The following is a 26,828-nucleotide window of genomic DNA, read 5'->3' on the forward strand; positions in this document are numbered from 1 at the left end:
TCAGAAAGAAGAGTGGGGTTTCAGTCAGAGCAGAATAAAACACCTGCCATTAATCCCGAGAGCACAAATGGGGTCTGGGGTGTCCGAAGCAGCCGCCACAGCTGTGAGTGGAGGTTGACCTCGGCTTCGGTTCTGTCTTGAGCCGGCAGGTGCCAGGACGCCATTCTGTCTGCTCAGAAACACCCCCTTTTGAAGCAGCAGTATTTATTGCTCAATTGTAAATGCAAATTTTCATGTGTTCATGAATTAAGCATCCTTGCTTACAGAAAGCTGTCTACAGAGCCCTAGTGGACACATGTGGCTTTGGCATTAGTAATTGGACTTTGGGAAAAAGACTCATCTCTGTTCCCCACTGTAAAATATTTCAGAAAAGCTTTCGCCTCAAACATGCCCTTTAACCTAACAAAGTGCCTTTGGAGGACTGATACAATGAAAGGCTTGGACTCTGAAATCTCGCCAAGCAAAAGCAAACAAAACTTTAAAGAGAAGCTTTCAGGGGAGGGAGTAGCTAGGGAGGGGTCCACAGCAACTCTAAGTGACCTTACAGTAGCTGGATTTTCTAGAGGTCATTTTTCTTAACGCTAGTATATGAGGAGTGTTTGGCACTAGACTATTTAGCTTTTCCAGAACAGATTATTTAGTTTTTATAAATCAGCTTCTCCCACTATATCCTCCACCAGTGCTTAGAACATTGCCACTCTTTATAGGCATTCAACAAATTTGTATAAAAGTCAAAATAGAGCTAAATAACATGCTACTTAATTACATCAAGACTAGAATCGCCATTGTATTTCTTAAACTTGATGGTAGGTATCCTCTCATTCTTTTCTTTGTGTTTCCTTTGCCCCACCAAAACTAAAATCCTTCTTGTAGAGCATTAGTGAGCACTTTGTGTGTGTTAAAATAAATTCCTTAAACTTAATTTTACAGAAGTAGGCACACATTAAGAAAAATAATTTTCTTACCTTCCCTTTTTGTAATGGCAAAATTATTTTGGGGTAATAGAGAGAAGAGTCGTCTAGTTGATTCCATTATCCTAGCCACCTTATCCCCTCCCCGATTCTCTACAGTTCCTCTTTGTCTCATTTGGAACGTGAGATCTTGGGGCCCCTGTCCATGACACTGTAAAGTTGCAATTGGGAGGCATTCAGAAGGCACCTGTTGAAGGCAGGCACCAGATACATGGCCATCATTCTCTCTGAGAATCTAGTTCTCGAGCTGTGTCCCAACGCTTAGATCCCAAACCACTGCAGTTAAAGTCACACAGACTAGGTTAAAGTCCTGGATAACTCACTCACAAGAGGCCTAACCTTGGTAATCTTTGAGTTTTATTTTTGGCATCTGTAAAAGGAGTATCATAATACTTTCCTCATTGGATTGGGAGAAGATTAAATGTGGTAACAGGTGAAAGTTCTTTGTTGATGGTAAAATATACAAAATACAAGACATGATGTTATTGTTATTATTAATTTCATGATAACATTGCAGCTGTTACCAGAAGTGCCACAACTGAGAATAGGAATTTGGTACAGCTCCTCTGTAGCTGAAACGTAGCAGGAGATATTTTGGTAGGCAGAGCACTCCACCTTCCCACCTGAACTGACATAGCAGTCTCCACTGGGACCTAAGAAGGGACACTTTGCTAGAACCTTGGCTTTACTGCCTGTCTCGACTTGTCCTTCTCTCCTGGCCCTGCTAAAGATGAAGGTGAGAGCCTGAAGGTAACTCTGAAATGTTCCAATTCCCCGAGTGGGCTGAGCCCCAAAACATGACTTCATCTTTAAGAACTAGAAAAAAAATTACTGATGCCTCTAGAATTAATATTTATTGCTAATATTTTTGTTCAAAGATAAAGAAAATCTCAGTGTGGCTCAAGAATAGACAGCTGCCCAACAAAATAGAAATTCCTAAGAAGATCCTATGTATATGGTCATCTGATTTACAACAACATCTGATAACACTGTATAACAATGGGGAAAAGATGCATTTTCAATCAATGGTGTTGGGTTAATTTGATATCCACATGGGAAAAAAAACACCTTGACTTTGACCTCACATCACACACGAAATCAATTCTCCATTGATCTCCATTGATCTAAATATGAAAGATAAAATAATAAAATTTTAGCTTTTAAAATAAACATAGAAAAACCTCTTTATGACTTTGGAAGAGGCAAAGATTTCTTAAGTGGGACACTAAAAGAGATAACTATAAACAAAAAATGGGGACCAGCCCGGTGGCGCAGCTGTTAAGTGCGCACCCTCGGCTGCAGTGGCCCAGGGTTTGCAGGCCCGGATCCCGGGTGTGTACCGACGCACCGCTTGTCAAGCCATGCTGTGGCGGCATCCCATATAAAGTAGAGGAAGATGGGCACAGATGTTAGCCCAGGGCCAGTCTTCCTCAGCAAAAATAGAGGATGATTGGCATTGTGTTAGCTCACGGCTAGTCTTCCTCACAAAAAAAAAAAGAGAGAGAGAGAAAATGTGAAATTGAGTTTTATTAAAATTAAGAACTTCTTTTCATGAAAAACACCTTTAAGAGGATGTAAACACAATATGCAGAGTAGGATAATATATGTGCAATAAATATATCCTTTCAGGACAAAAGACTCAGATTCAGAATATGTAAAGAACTCTCATCTATATCTTTGTCTATTTATTGACAACATATAATGTATAAAGAACTCCAGCAAATACTAGGACAACTCAATAGAGAAAGGGGAAAAGATGTGAACAGACACTTTACGGAAGAGGATGCAAAATGGCCAGTACGTGTAGTAAAAGAAATTCAACAAAATCACTGGAGAAATACAAATTAAAGCACAATGTGAAACTACTACACCTCTCACCAGAACGTCTAGAATGAAAAAGATGGAAAATTCCAAGTACTGGTGATGATTTAGGGAAGCTGAAAATTCTCATACATTGCTGATGGGAGTTTAATTGTTAAAACCACATTGAAAAACTATTTGGCAAAATCTACTAAATCCAAACGTATGTATTCTCTGTAATGTAACTGTTCCATTCCTAGATATACACCCAACAGAACTGCATACAATTTTTCACCAAAAGACATACACTAGGGTGCTTATAGCAGCACGATTTGTCATGGCCAAGACCTAGAAACTCCTGGAAACAAATGGCCATCAACAGTAGGATGAATAAATAAGTTATGGTTTATTCACACAGTGGGATATTATAAAGCAGTAAGAATGGTCTACAACTATACACAAAATTATGCATAAATTTCAAACATACTGTATGATTCCATTCATATAAATTACAAAATGGGCAAACTAATGTATTCTGTCAGAGGTTGGAATGATGATTACTGTTGGTGGAGAGTAGTGACAAGGGCTTCTGGGTTTCTGTAGCTGGTTCTACTTGCATTAGTCAAGTTCAGCTTGTGAAAATTTATTCAGCGTATTATGTACTTATGACATGTATACATATATTATACCATTTCCACATTCTAGCCATATTACAGTTATAGTTTAGAACCCCAAATTCCTTGAGAAACATATTGATAGATATATCTCCGTGCCCTTTGCATGAATCTTACAACTAACTCTAGGTGATCTATGCAAGCTACAGTATTTTTTTATTTATTTAAAAAATGTTTTTTTCTCTTTCTTTATTTCAGGGCCCACCTGGTCCAAAAGGTGATAAGGTAAGAAAACATATAGCAGAAACAAATTAAGTTAGTGGAAATGCGTATTGACATGACTTAAGTCTTCTTTTGATCTTTTTAATGGGCATCCTCTATAGGCTTTGTGCTAAAACTATCTATCATCTCATTTTCCTACTCTATAGGGAGAACAAGGGGATCAGGGACCTCGGGTAAGTTGTTCTTCTCCAATCCTGGGCAGAAAATGAGTTTTCAGCTTCACACTTATTGAATCAAAGTAGCCTCGGCTTCATAACTGCCTTTGTGTCACATGGTTTAGTGATGGTGGACAAAACACCGTACCACTTGTGAGATAGCCTTAATGATAACTAATGTGTGTATCCTGTTGTACTACCTTAACCTGATTCCTATAAATGGGACACTCTACAATAATTAGCCCTACTGATTAAAAGCCAGAATCACTACCAAAAAAAAGTCCGCAACCGCCACCTTTCCAATGGCTGTTGGTCTTGCAGGTTTGCGTCATTGTTTTGCAATGTAGAATCCATGTGGATTCCTGTCGAAGTAGACCTTTTCTGCAGTTAAACTTTATGTGCTATTGCATAAATATGTTATATTATAGATGAAAATATTAATGCCTTTTATATTTTTATTCATCATAAGTTTGAATAATACTTATTTTAATTTCTTGTTTTTTTAAGTAAATTTTCAAGCAGAGAAAAGGTGTAATATAATTTACATTCCAGAGAGGAGGGGCTTTCTTTTATTCTTCTAAAATGCGCTCTTTCAACCATTAGAACGCGGTGGTGAATGCTTTGTTCTTACCTTGGTAGTGCCAAGTCCTCAGCCTCACATCTGTGCCTTATTACCCAAATGTTCAGACATACTGTTCCAATGATGTAGTGGCTCCGTTCAGACATACCTCTCAATTTTCTCATGTCACTAAGCACAAAAACGAGTATTTGGTTGAAGAGAGTCATTTTTTACTGTGGAAAAGCATGTTTAAAACTTTCAGGTTTAGAACAGAAACTGTGTAGGTTTTTTGTAAAGCAGACTGCACAGTTAATTATTGAATTCATTTACAGTGCGGTAGAGGTTTTATTCAAAGGATGTAGTTATGCAAACTTGAAAAGTTTGTAGTCTTATCTCCTCATGTTTATTAAACTAGATAAGAGTTATACTATGATTTACTTTCCTTTCATTCTTCAGCCATTTCTTTATGTAGAAATAATGATTATGGCTCAGAGCATTTTGTTTCTCTCGTGGCAGTGGTTCTAGCTGATGACTAGCTTCAAGTTAAAAGCTCATCTTAATGGTCAAGGAGATTAAACATCACGATATCTGTCATAGATGTGAATGGAATAAAATTCTCATAACCTTAAATGATCAGAGTATAGCCACTTGCTCTGTAGGTGGTGATTGTTTCACATGGCATGCCTCCATGTATTGAGTATCATTTCTTAACGCAATATGAAAATCACTCAACTTGCCCTTTCCAGGTAAGAGGGAAACTGTTTCCAATCTGAGAAATCTTTTGGCAAAGGAAGTGAAGGGGTGGTTCACAGCTTAACTGTCATCAGTATGCACGCAGTCCTCATTTTCAAAAAGGTGTATTGGCTTTCATCGTTCGAAAAAGTGATGATTGATTATAAAGCTAGGCCAAATTTTCAGAGTGAAACCTGAAACCGTGTGAAATTCACCTGGTTTCATGTTGCATTACAAACTCAGACTTGGACCAGGTTCCTTGCAAGTTTGGCCAAAGTTCATGAACTACTTTGACGAACCCAGACTGCCTTTCATACAGAATTCAGCCAGTTTTCACACTGACTGGGGCCAAGTTTCACATGATTCAAGGGCCATTTAGCATTTCAGGTGGAAAGTGGCAAAAATTGATCTCATTTTCCCCTGGATTGTGCTTTGTATTGAAGGAATTTGGGTTGAATTCATAATGCAGAATGAATCTTCGTAGGTAAAAATTTGAATGTCCTGAGAAGTATATGTGAAGGAGAATGAGAACCTACCAAATTGCCTCTCTTTTCTCAGATTCCTAATTCAGAAACAAGGCAGGTCATGTTCAGGGCTCTTAGAATGTTATAAACATTACTTTCTAGTAAGATAATATTAGCTATTCGTTAGGAAATTTATCATATCAAGATAGTAAAATGAAGGTTTTATATTTCCAGGAAAATCAAAAGTAAGTTAGAACTGGAAAAGTCTTCAATTTTAATGAAAATTAACTTTACCCACATCCTCTGTAGGCATGCTATTCCAGCTGACGCTGACGGAAACTCTCTTTTTTAAAATGTAGATCTTTGTGTTTGAATACCCTATCCATTTTCATTCTATGATAGATTTTGAATTCCACTTTTTACCATTTATTTCAAGTAATTTATTTCTTTCTATAATTAACGTAAGAATATGATGCTCAATCATTTTACTTCTTTGTTAGCTGACTTTCCATTATGGGGTCTATATCGTTTCCTTGAATATGAGGTCCTTTTTTTCTTCTTTTTGGCTCCCCAAGTGTCATACAGGAATATATTAAGCCATAATATGTGAATCAAAGCAGGAAAAAATTGAAGATAATTTAGAAATTAAGAAGGTGAAACTATTCTGAAACACTCAGATGTGTATTTAGCAATATATATTGAGCATCCACCGTGTTTAAGATACCATGCTTAATACTACAGAAACTAGAAATGTGTCCACTTTCTCTCTCTACTACTACCACCAAATTCAACCTACTGTCATCTCATGTTCTTGATTACTGTGGTAGTCTTCCAATTAATCTTGCTTCTACTCTTGACCCTGTATAATCCATTTTCTACAGAGCAGCCAGAGACATCATTGTAAATTAGATTGTTACTCCCTATTTTAAAGCTTAGAATAAAATCCAAACCACTTTGCTTGGCCTCCATGGATCTTCAAGATCTGGCCCTTGCCTACCTCTGTAATCTCATCTCACAATGGTCTGCAGAAAGCTCAGTGTCAGAATGAGAAGTCAGCAGTGGGGAGGGGCTAAGTTGGTGAGCCAAAGAAGAAATTCCAAAGGGCTCACCGAAATATGGGAAAATGCTTTATGTTTTCTATGGAGACCAGGATATGAGTTTATTTTTCTCACATAACAAGAAGTCTGGAGAATGTAGTTGCTGGTGTTATTTATATAATTCAATGATGTTACTATAGAAGTCTCTGTGAATCTCTTGGGCTTTCCTTCATGATTGTAAGAAGGCTGCTTCAAGTCCAACCATCACATCTATATCTATATCAGCAGGGAGGATAAAGATAGAAGAGTCTGTATGAAGAAAACAAAAATTTTCCCCTGAATTTCATAGCAGACTTCTGCTCATGTATCATTGGCCAGACTGTGTCAATAGTTACCCCACAGCTGGAAGTGAACCAAAGAAAATGTGATTGAAAAGGAAAGTTGGGTCAACTCACTAATAGGATTTGCTACAAGTGCCAAGCAAAACTTGGGCAGACAAAGAGGGAAAACCAGGGATGACACTAGTAGATGAGAAATTAATAAGAGAGAAGTCTTGAAGCAGAGGGTGGGAGATGAATTTGATCTATATTGGATTTACATTCAAAGTCTGTGGCCATGGATAGAGCTGTGGCCAGATTAAAGTTAAAAAAAAAAAAAAAAAAAAAAAAACGGTCAGGGAGTAAAATGGAAGGATACTGAGGTGAAAATCCAGCACAAATCTTGGAGCTAATTGGATATAGCAGCTGAAGTTGAAAAAGAAGACAAAGATAAAACCAAAGTTTTTGGCTTGATAAAACTGACCAGAAGAAAGTCAGGAGGGTAAATGATAAGTTGAATTTCAGTTATGTTGAATTTGTGATCTTGACGAATTATTTCACTGGAATACTGTAGCAAACAGTTGGAAGCATGACATTGGGAATCTGAGGTTGTGTCATAGTTGGAGGCAACAGTTACATAGCCAAACTGTCACAGAGTGAGAATTGAAATCGTAGAGGCAGAAAAATAGTGGATACGAGAGTGAGGCAAGAACCACTTTAGAAATATCCATGTTTAGGGAGTGGGATGAAGGAGGAGAGTCAGAACTGAGAGTGACGTTCAAAGGAAAAACCAGGACACTGCAATGTTTGAATGCTCAAGCAAGAACTACTTTTTAAAAAAAATGAAGGTGGTCCGCAAAATGTTCTTAATAAAAAGAAAGCTCTAGGGATGAGGTCTATGAAAACCTTTTGGATTTGGTGTTCTGGAGTCATAGGGTATTAGGGGAGCGCATTTTGGTATGTAGTGAGAGTGGAAGTCAGATTGCAAGAAGTTAAAAGGCGGATGGTAGGGAAGGTGACTATCTTTGAATACTGCTGATGGCATATGATTTAATGCAGAAGAAAATGGGCTAACTTTTTTGGCATGAGCTTTCTGTCGGTATACATTGAACCAACTCGAGCTTACAGTTTTAGGTATAATATAACAAGCATAGATATCATTTCGTTTTATTCTGCAAGACACTGAGTGTTAGATTTCCACAGATGAATGCATCCTGACGTTAGAATTGTACTTTCCCCCTTGCTTCTTGGCGAGATGTCATTCCAGATTTACTGTTAACCTTCAGTTCGTTTTTGCTGTCACACACGACACTTCAGCAGTTAGGCCTTTTGGCTGGGTGGTCTGGATGGTGCTTTTCTGTGCTCTCAGTCACCATGCCCACGCTCAGCGTTCTTCATTGCATCCTCATGGGTTTGTATTACAGAGTTTTGAGGCTATAACTTTACCCCGTATTCAAGCAGAGGTTGGAGACCTGCTGTAAGGGAGTTGTAGGGGATTCCTAGACTGAACGAACATTGGACCAGCAAATAATACCTCACATGATAATGATAAGTGCTAATTACTTAAAGTCTCAACTTGCTGAACACCTTTCTAGGTAAGTTGCACGCATCATCTCTAAGCCTTACTACAGTTCAGCAAGATAGGTTATCAGGGGAGAAAAATAGGAAAAGTGAATGCGGTAGAGTGAGAAGATAATGTTCACGTGGACCGGGGTCAGGTTGGACAGGGATCCAATTCTAACTCAACCTCTGTCTGTCTCTATGATTATGATAAGGATTAAATAAAGTAAAGTATGAAAAGTCTGTAATAAGTCGTCAACAGATCATAGCTGATTATTCTCCCCACAGTTCACATGAAGAATCTGGAGTGAAGTAACTTGCCCAAGTTCACATAATTTGTAAGGGGTGGAAAAGGGATTCAAACCCAGCTCTCTCAGCCTCTAGTTTGTGCTGTCCCCAATGGATCAGTCTGCCTCCCCATCAGTAAGGTAGTTTTCATAGTCGTCAACCTCGGTGTGAAACAATAGGAGTTACAGAATTATCTATGGCTCAAATAGTAACAACAATAATAATGACAAATAATTTTATGGCATTCTTAAAATATGCCAACCACTCTGTGAAGACATATCTTATTTCAACAACCCTATGAAATAGTTACTTTCATTGTTTCCATTTAATAGATGAGGAAACCAAGATTTGGAAAGTTGGAATATTTTGTCCAAGATAACAGAGCCAGTCAGTGGCAGAGCCAGGATTTGAGCCTAGGTACTTGCAGATGACATTTTCCATATATTCTCTCATTTATCCTCAAAAGTGACTCTGTGAATTAGTAGCACAAATATGAATATGACTATTTTTTCTGATGAAGATTGAGCTCAAGCAGGTTAAATGATTTTGTCCAAGTTCTTTCACACACGTCTTCCAAAAGACAGTACTGGGAGTCAAACCTAGACTTCAAGTCCTTCTCTTTTGCCACATACCAAGTGGCCTCCAGATGGCTGCTAGGACCCTTCACGGCTCTAAGATTCCGTGCCTCTGTGAATAGATTGAAAAAGCTGGGGAACACAAATGCAACAGGTGCATCTTCTTTCTTTGCAATCCTGATAGTCTCAGTTTTTACAATCCATGCACTGTTGACCCTCCAAAAAGCAAATGAATGAATGCCACACAGCAGTACCCTAGAACCTCTCGATATGGAGCAGAGAGTCAGGACAAGGCTGAGTCCCATCCAAGGGACAACAGGATACCCAATTGCCTTGTTATAATACAATGTCACTTCTCAGCTCAACGGCACCAATTTGAAAATTGTATCACATCAAGATCCTGGTATATTTGCTATTAGAGATGTTTCTTCTTCAGGATAACCTGATGAATGAAGTCTGTATTCTGCAGTTCATAATGCTGTGTTTGCATGCTCTACAAGGGATTTTGTTGACTCTGCTTTTATTCTGAGCCTCTCTCTGCAAAAGATTGGATTACATTTCTTGGTCAGTTACAGAACCTGAATGTCAAGTGTAAAAGACTCAAAATTTTTCAGGCTTTTCCCATTGTCATCTGTACCCACTACCACTGCTGCTCTCTCTCTTCACTACTGAGGAGGACTTCTTGTCTGCCCAGTTCATAAGGGCCTCTGCCCTTGTCGTGAACCGCAGCCCTGGGAATCACAATGGTACCCAGGGCTTTGATGTTAATGGCTCATATTTCTTTTCTTTATCTTAGTGACTTAAAAACATAGCCTTAAAAATAAGAAAAATTATTTTAATGTTGAATACTATCGTTTTAAATTAGGATACTGTGTTCTGAAATTGTGGCAAATTTATTAATCAAACAGGCAATAAAATGAACACACATCATGAAGTTATCTTTTGACTATACATTAATCTTCTAATCAGTTGGCTACCGTCACCTTGCCAAATAACACAGAGCCCTGATAAATAAAAGACTTAGTGGTTATTGGTCTCAACGTCATCAGCCAACAGCTGGTTTTAAATGAGTCCTGGGCTCTCACAGTTTCAATAAGCCACCCAGGAGCTCTCTTAATTGTTTTCATAAAATTCTTTTCTCTTCCCGGTATATTCAAGTAAATTTTCATAACAGCTGGGACTATGCAAAACTGATAGCATCTTAAAAACATCTTGGGCAAGACAGATTAAGTTCCAGAAAAGGAAAGCATTTAGAAGTTTATTTTATTATCTTAACCTTTGTTGACTTGAATGATTAAACAGATTCCTTGGCTCTGCTAAAACATTTAGGCCTGGATATTAATTTGATGCTCTTATTTACTTAACCCTTGCCTTTCTCCTTAGCCCTAATGAATACACTACTCATTGGGACTTAGTGTATTGCCTGTGAAAAGGGAATAGATATAACACAATGGAAAGAAATAAATTGTGAGAAAATTATTTTAATGCTTTCCAGATTCAGCAGAAGTTGGCATGGAAACAGCAAGTTCGTTAAAATTTGCAAATATTCTTGTTATATTTTATAATCAGAGTTCTCTTTTGAGTGTTCTCAGTCATACTTCAAACCACTAAGAGCTGGTATACTGAATTGAACCCAGGAACATTTGTAAATCTGTCCTAATTTGGGTCAATTTAAAAACAAATTATTTTTGCAAACAATTGTTGATGTGTACACAGTATTTCCCTTGGAATTTGGTGTTGTAAGTTATATCTCAGTTATTGGTTGTGTAGCTGAGCTCATCACATAAGAAAAAGAAAAAGAGATACTAGGAAAGTTTGAGGAATAGTGACTCTGCCTATTTTACGTTGCTTTAAATCTTGTACATTTTTGTCTAATTAAAAGATTATATAGGTAAAACTATAAATATAGGAATCCAGTGGGGTAAATTTTTATACAAAATATTTAGATGTAAAAGTGAACATTTTGCAAAACTCTTGTATTAAAACAACACCAATGACACAATAGTGGAAAACCTGAGATTTGAGCCCTTACCTGAAAATTCTATTAATGACCACAGATGTATTAAAATAAAACCAAAATCCAGTCATATGCATAGCCTCTGACGAGGAATTCTGGAGAATGATGCCAACCAGTTTAAATAGCCATTGGATTTTCTTTTAGTGTTTTTAATGCAGTGACCTTCATAATAAAATAATTATTCATTCCATTTTACAAAGTAAAGGGAAGATTTCATTGTTCACACTTTTGTACTCATTGCTTATATCAACTGCAATATTCTTCTTTTTACTTTTTTGGATGATTTATATATCTGGTATATATCTTACAATATTTTCAGGCTAATGTGCACCATTTCACATTTTTCTTGAAAATGAATGGAATGAAAGATTTTAGATGAAAAATAATATATATAATATTGTTCCGTTTATATTTCTTTTGTTTGAATTTTTACAAGTGCTGCTCTCTGTAAAACATTTTCTAAATAATTTAAAGAATTCTTTGATACGTGAATGATCTTCTCTCAAACACAAAACTATACAGAAGATTTTATTCTTTGTCTCATATTTAAGCAAGTTAATTTTCACTTGAGTTCAAAGATGTCTTACATTTATTAACCTGTATAATAAGGGGCTATGATTTGCATTAATGCCTGCAACTGAAGCATATAATAAAATGTGGAGGGAAATATAGATTTGGGATTGGTGATTTTCAATATCATATAAGGAAGAGAAAGTAAGCCTTTAGGTAAATATATTAAAATCTGTTTTTGAAATGGACAAAAAAAATCGAACGTACTGTAGTTGGTAGTATCTATGAATAACAAGCACATTGCAAATAGGAAATACAGCCATTTATAAGCAATTTACACTAACAACATCCAAACACGATTACCACCATTCTTTTTCCATCACTCCCAAATGCAGTTACAGTTGCAACAAAAGTGTTAATGAAGTGGATTAACCAAATGGAAATCAAGAAAGTATGAAACAGCAGATTTTTAATGGTACATCAGGATTTGCAGAAGGGACTAGAATGCAGGACTATATTTTTGATTCTTCGCTTCAGAGTGGGTGGAACAAGGGCTTATGCATTGACAGGTCATGTTCAGGGAGAACAGTTCCTGTAGGTCTGAATGAGATGGGTCTCTGGAAAGTCATTTAGGGCCAGACAGCAGCGTCCTTTCATAAGCACACCTGAACTAATGTGTCCAGCAGCTCCTTGTAGCAGGCACGGTCTGTAAATCACAGGTGGCAAACAGCACTGGCTTTGTAGTAAAAGACTGTCAGTTGCAAGGTCCTACTTCAAATGCAATTCTATAGCGACTTTGGAAGGAGGCAGGGAGCTTTGATTTTCGCCTCAGAAGTCAGTGAAATTTTGTTTGAATGTTGTTGATATTCAGAGAAACCCTTACTGACCACTAGTTTTATTTATTAGCACAAATAAGCGTTTGAATGATTTAACACACAAATAATAATAAGAGTAGTAAGAGTAACAGTAATAATGTAACACTATTGTTTTCATAGTTCCACATACCCAGAAAACTCCCAGGCATTCTTGTCATGCTTTGTTTGCTTATGAGTCTAGCATGAATCTGTTGATAAAGGAGCCTTACTGATGGAAGAGGTGGTGTCACACCCTCCAGTGTAGCATTCAGAACATCAAAGAACCTGGGCCGGCCCCGTGGCTTGGTGGTTAAGTGAGCGCGCTCCACTGCTGGCGACCCGGGTTCGGATCCCGGGCTCACACCGACGCGCTGCTTCTCCGGCCATGCTGAGGCCGCGTCCCACATACAGCAACTAGAAGGATGTGCAGCTATGACCATACAACTATCTACTGGGGCTTTGGGGGGAAAAATAAATAAATAAAATCTTTAAAAAAAAAAAAAAAAAAAAAAGAACATCAAAGAACCAGTAACAGAGGACGGTCTTTCCAGAACAGGAGCTGTAGTTTGCTACAGGCTTGAAGGAATTCACTAGAATTAAGAATTAAGATGGGAAATGATGGCAAGTAAGCAGGAGGAGAGAGAAATTGACGTGGCAGAGTGGCAGTGCTGCTCTGGCTCAAAGCCCGTGGGATGTACTATGAAATAGCAGGAACTAACTATAACCCTAGGAAGTGCAAGGGAACGACAGGTGCTAATTCCTGCCTCATTCACCATGTCTTCAAAAGAACATGTCAGCCTGAACATTCTGAGTTTATTGGTAGGTGAGAAAAAAGGCTGAAGGAGACACCACCAGATTTTTAATTAAGAAAACATCCCATCGTTTTTAAAAATATCTTTATTCCTTTGGACCTTTCATCAGGCTTATTTTTAGAAGCTGAGTTAATCTATTTATCTAGACTGTTAAAATTGTGGGCCAGCCTTGAAATATCTCGCCCAAGTCTTCACCCCATTGTGAGAGAGGAGGTCATTGCTTTGTGAGATTTCCGGAATTGCTGAAGGAAATTCTTCCTCTGGTGGAGGAGGAAGTGCGGAACGAAAGATGTGGCTGAGGGAGCAGTGCAGAACACGCCAGAGAATCATCTGAAACATGCCTGGTGCTAAGTTGCATATGCTGTGTTCATTTGTCTTTTCTAAGGTTTACAAGTCGTTTCTCATATTAAGAATTATTAAACACTTGCCTTTTACACAACCAATGGTTTGAAATATTATATTGCATATCATTCTGTATGTATGTGTTTTTACATATATCAATTCTCATGAAAAGGAATTATTCTATCTATAAAGATATTTTGTATACACATACATATGTGTCAATATTTACCTAAAATTGCAGTTGCCCGTACTACCTTTGTGAAACAGAGTTCTCCATGAGTGTAGAGTTATTCACACAGACAAGTGTAAGCCCACTCTTGTTTATACTCTCATTCCTGTTAAGAAAGGATAGGCAAATGTTCAAAGCAATCTGTGAACATTTTGTAATCCAATCCAACATTCTGTAGTCCAATCATTTTTTTGGATTAAATTGATATGTCTTCCTTAACTTTTTTAAAAACCATCTTGCTATTCAGTGTGGCATTTCAGAATTGCTTAAAGAGAATGTAAATTAACTTTTAATAATTTAATGCTTAATTTTTCTTCTTGCATGTTAGCCTGCATGAAAACCATTGTCGATGTTTCTTTGCAAAGTTAGATGGAAGGGATCACTGTGACAGTGTCTGACCATCACATCAAAGGTTGGCTCGGACTTCGAAGTAGAGTCTGCTGACTGAGCTGTTTCGCAATAATCTTTGAGGGACAAATACTTGCCTTGACTTGAATATCAGAGAAAAGACTGAGAGCAAGCTCAGAACTCAGTTGCCTTTTCTTAGCTGTCTTATTTCTCTATATCTCTTAGTGGTTGAGGCAGTCGGAGTTCCTAGAATGCCAGCACCAGAATTTTCTTTTAGGGATCTAAACGTTTTGGTATGGAAGGGACCCTAAAATATTCCTTGCATTTAACATAAGTTATAGCAGCACCTTGTAATTTTTCAGACTTAATTATTCCTTACTCTCAGTTTATTTTTATCCTACTGCACTGTTCTTTGCGAAGATCAACATTGGGAAGATTGTAAATCATTAGTATAGTTTTGTTAGATGTTTTGAAAATCGGAAACTATTTTGTCTTTATTAGTATGGCTGATATCCATAATATGGCAAAAAGCTGCTAGCTACAATTTAACCGTTTTTATTGATTTTTTTACATTTTTTTGATATTATGTCTTTGTTTAAAGAATTTATAATCTATATGGCAATCACTATAGTTTTGATGATGAAAGCAATAGTAAGGAATATTTTACCTTTTAATAATATGTTATTCTTTCTCTGCCAAGTGGATAACTACTACGTTTAAATTAAAAACTTTGCCCTCTACACACACCACTTTCATTTTCTGGCATAGATAAACATACATTTTTTTCTGTTTTGACAAAGTGAAGTTTCTAAAGATTCTTCAGTGTTAGGAAATTCTAGAATATAACATTATGAAGCGATTCTTTATAAAGCCATTTTTGTTGCCCTTTTTACTCAGTACAAAATTACTTTTCAGTCTTACAAGCTTTTGTGTAGTAGTCATTCACAATTATTCAATAATATTGTAAAAGGAAATTAATTTTGAGGAGTTACAGGAAGAAGGGACTATCTGGAGATCTATTAGACGTTTTCGATTTGTTCAGAAAATTAATATAGAGATTTACAACTTCACCCTTCGTTTTACACTTTCAGGCAGAAAAGTCAAACACAATTGAAATGGAGAAAGCTTGCTATGTCACCAGTACAATGTCAGATGTTAATGCTGTAACTCTATACAGGTCTGTGGTATTACTTCCACTTTGGAGCCCTGTCGTTCTAATAAAATGTGTCAGAGAAGAATGCAAAGTTTGAGTCATGGTATCTACCCAGAATTTTATACAGTAAATGTTATAATAACTCAGGGTTTTTAGAATGTGTCAAATGAAATGGCATGTGCCAACAGAGTTGTAGTTTGAGAAACTGTCACAACTTATATGGGATTTCTTTTTAGGGTAGAGAGTAACACCCTTGGTAGTAGTGGGGGAAAGGAGTTCAATGTCTTTATTTTTCCTTATTTTTGAAATATATACACTATTTTGTGCAATCTTCCCTCTGTGTTTTGAATTAATAATTCTCATGAGGCAGATTAGAGGCTGCAAACTGGTAGCCTGTGGACCAGATTCTGATAGTAGATAAATTTTATTTGGCTTTCCCAAATTAGTTGCTAATGTTTTAATATCGGGCAATTTCACGTAAAATCTTATTTTTTATTCCTCTTGGAAAACTGGAAGATCTGGCACCATTGAGTGCACGTTCTTCTATAGTTATAGTTGGCTGAAACTGAATGGAGTCTATCTGCTTTAGATGGAGCATGCATTCTGCATTACACACGGTGACACCCAGCTCACCTCAGTTATTTACATATGTACGCTGTCTCTGTTGGCAGTGGAGTTTGCAATACCTGAATTACATATTTCAGATTTTGCTTCTGATATTATGATGACAAAGTCCATCAAAATGTGCAGACACACAGGTAACGAAACAACTAATGACACATCGTTTGTTTTCTAGGAAGAAGGCTACATTCTTGTCTTTAATTTATATACCATTTGGTTTTAAATTACATAGAACTCTTCTTATATTGGTGATTGTCAACCTATGGTGACAATTATTTTTATTAGTATACCAAGTCTGTTCAAAGTTTAAAATTAGGACTAGTTCAAAATTGGTAGTTTTTTTAATCAAGATGACAATATAATTTATGCTGTCTTTAAAAATTTTGTTGAAATGTGAATTGTAGAATAACAAAATTTTTTTTTTTTTTTTGTGAGGAAGATCAGCCCTGAGCTAACATCCATGCTAATCCTCCTCTTTTTGCTGAGGAAGACTGGCTCTGAGCTAACATCTATTGCCAATCCTCCTCCTTTTTTCCCCAAAGCCCCAGTAGATAGTTGTATGTCATAGTTGGACATCCTTCTAGCTGCTGTATGTGGGACGCGGCCAGGCCGGAGAAGCGGTGCGTCGCTGCACGCCGGGGATCCGAACCCCGGGCCGCCAGTAGCAGAGCGCGAGCACTTAACCGCTAAGCCACCAGGCTGGCCCACAAAATTTTTTAAAAGTTACCCCAGTTGTATATAGAATAGAATAGTAATTAAATAACATGCCAATAATGTTAAAAAGATAAGTTTTAGTCCTTTAGTTTTATGTGTTTAAAATTAGAAACAACACAGACTTCGAAGGCTTGCACTTCAGAGCCACTCCTTTGAGGAAAAATGAAGCCCCCAATTTCACAATTTCCACTAGGTTTTTCTTAAAATTATATATATTGGTTTATTCCTTAAGATGATATAGCTTAGACATCTATATTGGTTGTAGCTGAAGTTCATGGATATTTAGAATCATAACATAAATTTATATAAATGTAAATTTAAAATATTGGGTCCACATAATTTCCTTTATAATACTTGTCAGTATACTTTTAGGAATATTCATGTTTTAAGGCACTTTATATGTTTTCTGGGTTTTTGTTGTTCTGGTTGTATAGCTGGATTAATGGAAACATTTCTCCTTATAGACATTTCTAACAAAATTGCCCTGATTGGGCACCAATAAAAAATAAGTTCATAAATTGTTTGGAATTGCCCTTTATAGCTATACTGACAAATCTTAAGAAAAAGAACTAATTTGGGTCAGTATTATTCGATCCTTTTTTCTCTGTGTTCTCCTCGATATAAAAATAAATTGAAACCTGATTTCTCTGAGTGCAACAAATACAGAATTTGAGGCTGTGGTCCAAAGGATTAAAAAAAGATGGCATAAACAGGATCCTATATGATAGATTATATTTCCTTTTATGGAAAAGAGTTGTATACATTTGAAACATTTTTTTTCTTGTTGTGTTTTTAATTGTTGGATAACATAGGAATGAAAAAATGGCTTTTTGTTAGAATTATAAAGTTTTTGGCAATGCCAGAGAGGGTTTCTAGATAAATCTTGATTCTCCTATTTTGAAAGGAGGTAAGAGGGAAGATAATATGAGTAAAGAATTCACTTGCTGCTGTATCAAATTTTCTCTTATAATTGCAAAATAGACCCATTTCATAGCCAGCCAATTGCCTATAAACTCATATAGGCTATCCTAAGCTCATGGTTCCTGAGTTTTATTCAAACACTGCCACTGGCAATGAGCTCACTCTCTTTCAAAGCAGACTAATAATTAGAGACAGTTCTAAATATTATAAAATAATTTGATTATTCATTCAACAAATATTGATTGTTCCTTCTTTTGAATCAACATCTGCTCTTCTCTACTCCTATACCTTTAATTCTAGTCCTGCCTTCTGAACTAATTCCTCTTCCACATGACAACCCTTCGGTCATTCTATAGAAGCACTCAATAAAGCTCAAGGTTAGAATGAACCTCAAAGACCTTCTCATTCGCTCCATCCCTCAACAAGTAATGGCCCAGCATAAGCCTGGCTCCCCTTGTGGCAGTGATAGTGACTCTCTCCCTGCAGTTCTGAGCCTGTTTAAAGTAGCTCTCATCCCCCATCTCGTCTCCTGCTCCAACCCCAGCCCTTCATCTATTCCTCATGAGACACATCTGTGTCTTCTTACAGTCCTGGTTGTTCTCTGCATATGTTCCTGTCCGTCTATGTCCTCCTTAAAGGGTAATGCCCAGAAATTAAACACATTAATTCCAGTGTAGCCTGGACTAAATGGGATATAACCTAGCTGCTTATGTTTTGGTTTCTGTTAACATAGCCTGGAATTAGATGAGCTTTAAACAACATTGGCAGTCATATATATTGATGTATAAGTTTATTATCAACTTAAGTTCTAAAGTCTTTTTTCTCGCTGCCACTAACTCTTGGCTCCTCAACTGTGTATTTGTATAGCTTGTTTATTGGATCCAAACACTGTTCCCTACTTTTATTCCCATATTATTAGTACACTCTATCTTGTTGCAGTTCTCTCTGGAGTCTGATTCTGCCATCCAACAAATATCATGTCTCTTCTTCTGTCCCATTGTCTGGATATTTGAGATACAGATATAGAAACAGATATACAGAAACAGATAAAGAGAAATCATTTCCAGACCCAGAGCTGAGAAGACTAATCTAACTCATTGATACAAATGTTGGGTGGATCAGGACTGAGAACACGAACTATGTGACCATTTAAGCAGTATTACCTGGGTAAATTGTTCCACCAGTTATAAATCCACTATTTTTGTTGGTTTTCAGTTCAAGTTTCTCAGTTTAGTATCTAAGGATAACATACAAAACCTTGACATACCCCTTGCTATAATCTGTTTATATATGTACATCCATCTACTCACAACCCTTTTTAAAAAGGAAATAAAGATAGTATTTTTAAACCACACCTTTCTTGGCAAATTTTCACAACAATCCTTTTAATAATCTGTTCTAGTCTTGACTTAAGTCAATAAAATTTTACTAATCTGTCTATATTTTGCAGGATTTATCTTCTTCCCTGTTTTTTCTTCTATTACTTCTCCTACTTTCCACAGTTCCTGAAAAATGATCTGAGTGGTTTGATAAGTTTTTTGGCAAATGCTCAGTATTTTGAAAGTCATCTCTTCAGGCTAAGACAGGCTAAAAAAGTCATTTCTACAGACTAATTTAAATTCCCCAAATTTTCACTTAGTCTCTTCACTTTTCTTGGCGTTTTATACTACCAATATTTATGCCAATTTTTTTTTTTTTTTTTTTTTTTTTTGTGAGGAGATCAGCCCTGTGCTAACATCCGCCAATCCTCCTCTTTTTTTTTTTTTGCTGAGGAAGACTGGCCCTGGGCTAACATCTGTGCCCATCCTCCTCCACTTTATATGGGACGCCGCCACAGCATGGCTTGCCAAGCAGTGCGTCGGTGCGCGCCCAGGGTCCGAACCAGCGCAGCGCACCCAACCGCTTGCGCCACCGGGCCAGCCCCTTATGCCAATTTTTAATGCAAATATCTATATTTTTTTCTGTTTGACAGAGAATTAGAAGCTAAATAGGAACTGGCTGCTATTGCTTTCTTGTATCAACTATTAATATTTTACTCTCAGCTGATTGAAGAGGAAATAAAGGCCCATTCTTTTATTATTCTTCTTTTTCTTATTCTAACTAAAAGTGCTTTTCTTGCTCTTTGTGTTTTCTCCACAACCTAATGGGGCCTTAGTAGTCCTGACACGGATCTTAATGTTCTAGGCCCTCTCCTATATTAATCCTTAGTCTGACTTTCACCTCCCTTTTCCTCTCTTCCTTACATCTAACTATGATCATCATAACAAAGGAAATCCTACAAAGAATAAGAGAGCAGAAGGGAAATTAAGGGCCTAAAAATTCACAAATTGGATAATGATGCTTTGTTCAAAAGTTGATGCTGGCAATTCCTTTGAAAATATTTTTTTTCTTAGTCACATTTTTTTCGTGCCATTTCCGAACATGTAAAAATTTCCCCAAACATTTCACAAGTCAAGAAACATGGACATTGTACTATTAATGTTTATGAAGCTTTATCTCATCTGTGTGTAATGTTATGAAGCTTCATTCCAGACCTGGAATGTGATGAATTATTCTTCCTCACTTCTGTGTTCCATAATTGCTAATATCCCACATCACACAAGGAGAAAGGTTGACAGTGCCTTATGTGTAAATAAGTAATTCTATCTGAATAATGATATGATAAGCATACATCTCATAATTTTTTAGCCACATATGGGACTCATAAGAGCTGCAGCTGATGAGGGGGTAGATCTGGTTACTTGTCTGAGTATACCAGATGCCACTTTGCTTTTAAAATGTAAACTTTGTCCTTATGGGTGCTGAAATTAGAGACCTTTTGAGGAGAAAAATAAGACCTATGATATGTATTTGTATTTTGGAAACTGGGCTGTTGCTTTTAGATCTTTTAAGACATAAGAGAAATATTTTTTCTTGGTCTTACTTATGTATAATACCATCACTTCTTGTGTTCAGACACAGAACACAATTATTCGCTGTTGGTTTTTTTTCTTTTTTATTTACTGGTAAATAAGGCAAGAACTTCATTTAATGTTTACTAAATTAAAAGACCATGTTACAGTTTGAATTAATTCTTGCAATCATAGGAAGAAAAAATCTTGCTTCTGTTACATGTGGCAAGTTCCTTTGATATTAAGTACATTTAACTAGAGAATAGACCCTATCAGAAATTGCAGCTAACCCTTATCTTTAGCGCTCATTTTCAGTAACTTTCCAAGACAAGTTAATCTTTACTTTTGACATTTTTGGCTGGCTTATTATCATCTAAATGTTTGAAATTGAGAGGTATAAAAGGAAATTTGAGGTAAAAAAGAGTTTGAAAATTATCGGTGTAGTTATTTCAAGACAATTGTATGTGCAAATAAATATCACTTTTAAAAATTAAATATAATAAGCATTGTAGTATGTTACAAATTAATATTAAAAATATACTGCATTTCATTAAATACCATCATCATCAACCACAGCCAGGAAATTAAAACCAAAAAGTAGAACATTCATATTATGATTTCTAATATTCATATCATTATAAAGTTTAGATTTAGTTTCACAGAAGTGAGGAAACTCTGTTCTGAGATTCCCAAAGAAACCATAACTCTCACATTGATTACAGCAGCCTCTTTCATTAAGAGCTGAAATCGTGGGGCTCCTCCCAAAGGGACCCATCACTAGGGAGTGCTGAACTTCCTTTTCGAAAAGGAATCGCACCTTGTTCTGTTCTTCCTCCTGGAGGTCCTGTGTTACAATCATGTTTTGAAGTTTGTATGATTTAAGAACCAGTGCTCTGAATTACAGCCTGTGATTGAGGTGATGAGAACTTGTAACCCTTTCTTCAGATGCTAATACCGTAAAGCAAAGTTCCTTCAACAGGCCGACGGTGTCCTTCCCTTTCTGAAGCAAAGCCTTCTACACTCGTCTCATTTCTCCTTCAGATTCAAGTGCACTAGATGGAGATCTTTAGCTGGTGGTCTGGGGGCCAAATCCTCCCCTCAAATGTATTTTTGTTTGGACTATAAAATGTTTTAAAGTAAATTTGAATTGGTAACAAATGTTTAAAATCTGAAGAATTCTTTAGGCACCCCTTGGATTTCTGGCTTCTCTTGAAGCCGGGAAAGCTGTAGCCGCGCTGGGTCCACCTCCCCCGAGGCACAATCAGTTGAGTCCTCCTTGTTTCCTTTCAGACCCAGCTTGGCTTCTATTCAGCCAGGTCTCCCCACTTCCTTTTGTCTTAAACCTGCTCCCTTATTTATGTTATCTGCCTGGTCCTTATAGTCTTTTGAGTTTACCCCATATGCACAAGTGACATCAAATATAAAAATAATTATGGGGCATTCAAACATGTACTAAATTGCAATCAATATTTTAAACCCGTATGGAAACATGCAAATTTCAGGGATGCTTTCAAGCCACAGACTATTTTAGTTTTGTGTAATCGAACAGACCCTGGGAAAACACTAGAAGTTTAGGAGCGGACTAAAGAGAGATGTTAGAGAATAGGACCAGTTGACTAGTGGAGGAAGGTCCCTAGGGTAGTACTATGCCAAGTAACATTACTCTCCGGTGAACTCTTCCGAGTCCTCTATCATCTTTTTGTTGCTAAGGTCATTTTTGAAGAGTTCCATTATCCCAGACGGCTATCAGGCATTTGCTGTGGGCTCAAAGTTATTTATGGAGGAGGGTGAACCTCAGAGGTGGAGTAGGAAATGCAAGGATAACTGTCCTCCCATTGTAGCTGAGCCCCATGGCACTCACCGCTGTTTAGAGGCTGGCCTCCAGCCATCTACCTCCTCCATGGGAAGAAGAAAAGAGGCTGCCATCCAGGGCACATGCCCAAGGAATTTTAGAGTCAACTCAACCTAATATCATACAAAAGAAGTTTAGCAAGTACCCATGAAGCCAGATACTAAAGAGAGCTTCTAGGGAACAACAGGACACTTTTGCTTTCTTCCCCCAGAATGACGAATGCAAAAAAGTTGAATTTTTCTCACCGGCTACTGGATAAATGCCTTTTTTCCCCTCAGGATAAGGTGCCCTGTCAGCTAATGAATCCCCTGTTTCCTTGGCACTGTTCTTTCCTGATCCATGCTGTGCCTTATTTCCCTGATGTCTACTGCTTCCTTTCAGACAATAGATGGAGTATATTCAAGTTGAGGTGAGCCCTCGATCTGGCAAGCTCAACTGGAAAGCACCCTTGGTTTTGTAGAAGTGTAGATACAAAATATTACTGTATTGCACACTGTCATGATACTGTATCATCTTAGAGGGAAGAGTCTTTGAGAATTAAAAGACTATTAGTTTGGGCTCCATAATTCAAAATTTGTATTTCAAATGCAAATTACATTATATTCAGATGGGTAGAATTAAAGTTTGCTTTTGCATTATTTATTTTTGTAAAGGGGGGATTGTTAGGCAAATTATTATGCAGTGTTTTATAACCAAATTGATATTCTAAACAAGACTTCTGGAGGTTTTTTTTTTAATTTCCTAAAAGAACAAAATTTTCACAGGTCTTTTTTTGTATTGACTTGCTAAACATATGATAATTATAATGTGCTTATTTATTCATTAAAGCAATTAATTAAAAGATGTATACTAGAAAACAATTGATCAAGCCAGTTCTGATTAATATATAAAATTGAAATCATAAAAGTAAATTTATTTTTAATTACTACAAACTGGTGTAAATTATAATGTATAATTCAGATTGCTATATATTTAGACAGGGTGTTTGCCAGACTAGCCTATGTTAACAAGTTTTATTGTCCAAAACTAAATTCATTGCCTAAACTTCAAAACTTACTACTCTTTCTATAATTGTTAATTCTGTTAAAGGGATCTTTGTCGTGAACTTTGGAACAAGCTCATAATCCTTTCTTGAAACCCTCAGAGTCAAATGTGTTTCAGAATTTAGAGTTTTTAGGTACTAGAAAGTTAGTATTGTTCATACACCGTACGTCGTCTGACTCCTTGGAGAGGCCTGAGGCGCACTGTAATCAAACCGTCCATTTCTGCCGTGAAACACGTGCGTGTTCACACTAGGAAGGACTATTGTGACCACAAATAGCCTTCCATCTATTCAAATAAGTTCTTGCCACCAAATGAGTTTGCAATAAACTTAGAAAAAACTTCAGTTAAACTTAGGAAGAAATATTTCATTTTCAAGGACTTTGGAGTTTGGAATTGCAGATAAGAGATCATGGACTATGTCTTGATTTTTAATCGTCTTCATAATTTTGCCAGGGTTGTCTGCCTTGAAGCCACATGTGGCATGGCACCTTCACTGTGTAAACATCCTCATGGTTTCCACTACTTCCCCCTTTAAGCTTCTTTGAAGACCTCCCTCATCTATACCCTGTCAACTTTTCCAGGCTCTTCCCTAAAAGGCATGCGCTTCACTCTAACCAAACTCAACTTACCAGCAATCCCCCAGTATACCTGCCACCTCTTTGCTCACTGTACTTCAGACTAGAATACCTTCTTGGTCCACACTCCACCTCAAATACTGTCATCCTATTCGTCCTTCCTCACTTATTTCAAATCCCACCTTTATAGGAGCCTTACTCCATTCCCCAGTCAGAATGTGCTTAAATAGCATACTGCCTGCCCCTCTAATTACGGCGCTAATTTAGTGTATTTTCCATTTGAATTGATATTCATGTGATAACCTCCCCTCCCCACTAGATTTAAACCCCTACAGCTTCTTTCACTGTTGTTGGTGTATGGCATGCATTTAAGAGACGTTTGTTAGATGAAAGAATGAATGTTTAGTTAATCTGTCTCACTCTCATCAATCTGATCTCCCACAAGAACCCTTCACCCTGTGGTCATTGCCATTACCCTATCCTAACCTCCCCCAAATGAAGAACACAGTCTGGATGTCAAGGAAGCGCCTGGAACAGGACCTAATCTTTGTATTCTGAGTTCAGATACAGTCTTTGGAAAAGGAAAATACCTTTTCTCTTTGGTTCCAGTATTCGTCTTGATGATGCTGTGGGGACGGAAAGGTGTCAGTGCCCTTTGAGAGCAGCCAGGCACCAGGGGTCCACAGGGCTACTACGTTCTGCAGGTCTCAACTTAATATCCCTTCCTGGGGAAGTCCTCCTGACCAGCTGACCTGGGTTAGGTCTCCTTTCTGTGCACTCTCCTAGCTTTTATTTGGTTAATAGTCGTCATAATCACTCTTGGGGTATGATTCTCAATCCAAAAACTCAGGTGAGTAAGAAATATGACTTAATTTTCCTTAACAATTTGATTTCTGAATCTGAGCCTCCATTCTTCTGAGCTAACAAAAAACAAACATCAGGCTTCTTGAGATTTCCACACTTTCCTCCTCCTTTTGGGCTGAGTCACACTTCCGGGGTCTGATAGTACGAAAGGTTTGGGGCTGGGAATTGAGAGGCACCTGGTCTTCGGTCATCAGTCTGCATGGTTTGCTGCTGAGAAGGTGGCATGGCCTGACTGACTTGTGTGGCCCTTCAGATCCAGTGTGTCATTGCTGCATCTGTGGGGCATGGGAAGCCTTCTGCTCTGTCTGTGCCATGCTTCAGACAGCGGAATCTTATGCAAGGCTGCCCATGGTCCTTTGCCTCTAGACGTGTCACACAGCCATTTTTCTTTAAGGTATTGTTGATTTCCTGGAAGTGCTGCTGGGAAGCAGAGCTTGGGACCTCTCTGCTCTTGGGGACCACGGATCTCTCTCTCCTCTTTTCCAGTTTGGGAGAGTATCTTCCTAACAGTTTTGTTTTCTAGAAACGTTGGTAGACAAGTTTTGTTTTCCAGCTTGCCTCCTCATACCTCTTCTGAGGCAATAGCAGATGGCCAACTAAGAGCTTGATTGAGGGACAAAGGAAAGGAAAAAATAGAATAGGAAAGAGCATAGATAAATGTATCAAAAGAGATCCCAGCCCACGTTTGTAATTGTTTGTTTAATGTCTGCCTTTCTTGGTTATACTGTAAGCTTCCTAATCTCAGTGTCCAAATATTGCCTTGTTTATAGTAGGATCTTAGTAATTCTTCTTGATAAATGAGTGAATAAATGGGAATGAAATTCAGAGACTGTGAGGGATTTATGGAAAGTAGGATGGCTAAAAGGGTAGACTCTGGAGCAGACGGCCAGGGTCTGAACCTGCTTACAGTTAGGCAGGCAAAACCCTTAACCTCTTTGTGCCTCAAATTCCTCATCTGTCAAATGGTTGTTCTGAGGAGTAAAAGAGTTAATATTTTTAAAGCTCTTAGAATAATACCTGGCACATAGTATGTATCATATGAATGTTGACCACTATCATTACCATCATCATTGTTATGTATTATCTTTATTATTATTAAGAAGCCCGAAGACAGGACTGTTCCTTTAATGTCCACTTAGAAAGACTATCTCTGATCCAATGATAGCAAAGTTTATATAAATCAAATTGATACAATTTTGTTTTTGTACCATCTCCCAGACTGCGAGGCTGTTTTATTTTTTCTCCCCTGTGTCCTGTGTCTACAATTCTCTGGTTCCCTCGGGGCAGGACAGTGCTTCTTCAGGAATCTTACCTTTTGTCATGAGGTCTCATCTCTGTTGGCCTTCCTTAGCTGTCTTTTGTTAGGAAACGCTACAGGGACCCCTGGAATCCCTTATTAGATCATAGAACAAATGGAACCTTTGCTGGTTGTGTAATTCAGGCATTTTTTCCTTATTCTTCACACTTGCCGGTGCTGAAGATCTGCCATCTTTCTGCTTATTTTTCCATAAGCTTATACTTCCATAAGGCAGTTTTTTCGAGTCAGTTATAAATTCTGATTTGCACAGAGTCCAATGCTTATGTTATTTGGTTGTTCAAGGGATTCCCTTAGCTATTTAGCTTCCTATAGTTGACTGTTTTCAGAGATATTATACCATCTACTGCAATATGGAATGATTTTGCAGCAAATTTCTTTCTCTTAATTTCTTTTCTTTCCTTATTTAGCC

The 26,828-nt window shown here is 37.4% G+C and overlaps 1 protein-coding gene across 1 annotated transcript in view; it reads left to right on the forward strand.

Annotated features, from left to right (window-relative positions):
• COL25A1 (collagen type XXV alpha 1 chain) overlaps positions 1-26,828 on the forward strand; it is a 445,780-nt gene that overhangs the window by 289,751 nt on the left and 129,201 nt on the right. Inside the window, exons 6-7 of the mRNA XM_087437749.1 lie at positions 3,644-3,670; positions 3,814-3,840. Of these exons, the coding sequence (XP_087293875.1) occupies positions 3,644-3,670; positions 3,814-3,840 (54 nt within the window). The remainder of the gene's footprint in view (positions 1-3,643; positions 3,671-3,813; positions 3,841-26,828) is intronic.

This window comes from Ceratotherium simum, chromosome 12 (genome assembly GCF_057802395.1).
Source record: "Ceratotherium simum simum isolate JZ-2026a chromosome 12, ASM5780239v1, whole genome shotgun sequence".
In the NCBI taxonomy this organism is placed as follows: domain Eukaryota; kingdom Metazoa; phylum Chordata; class Mammalia; order Perissodactyla; family Rhinocerotidae; genus Ceratotherium; species Ceratotherium simum.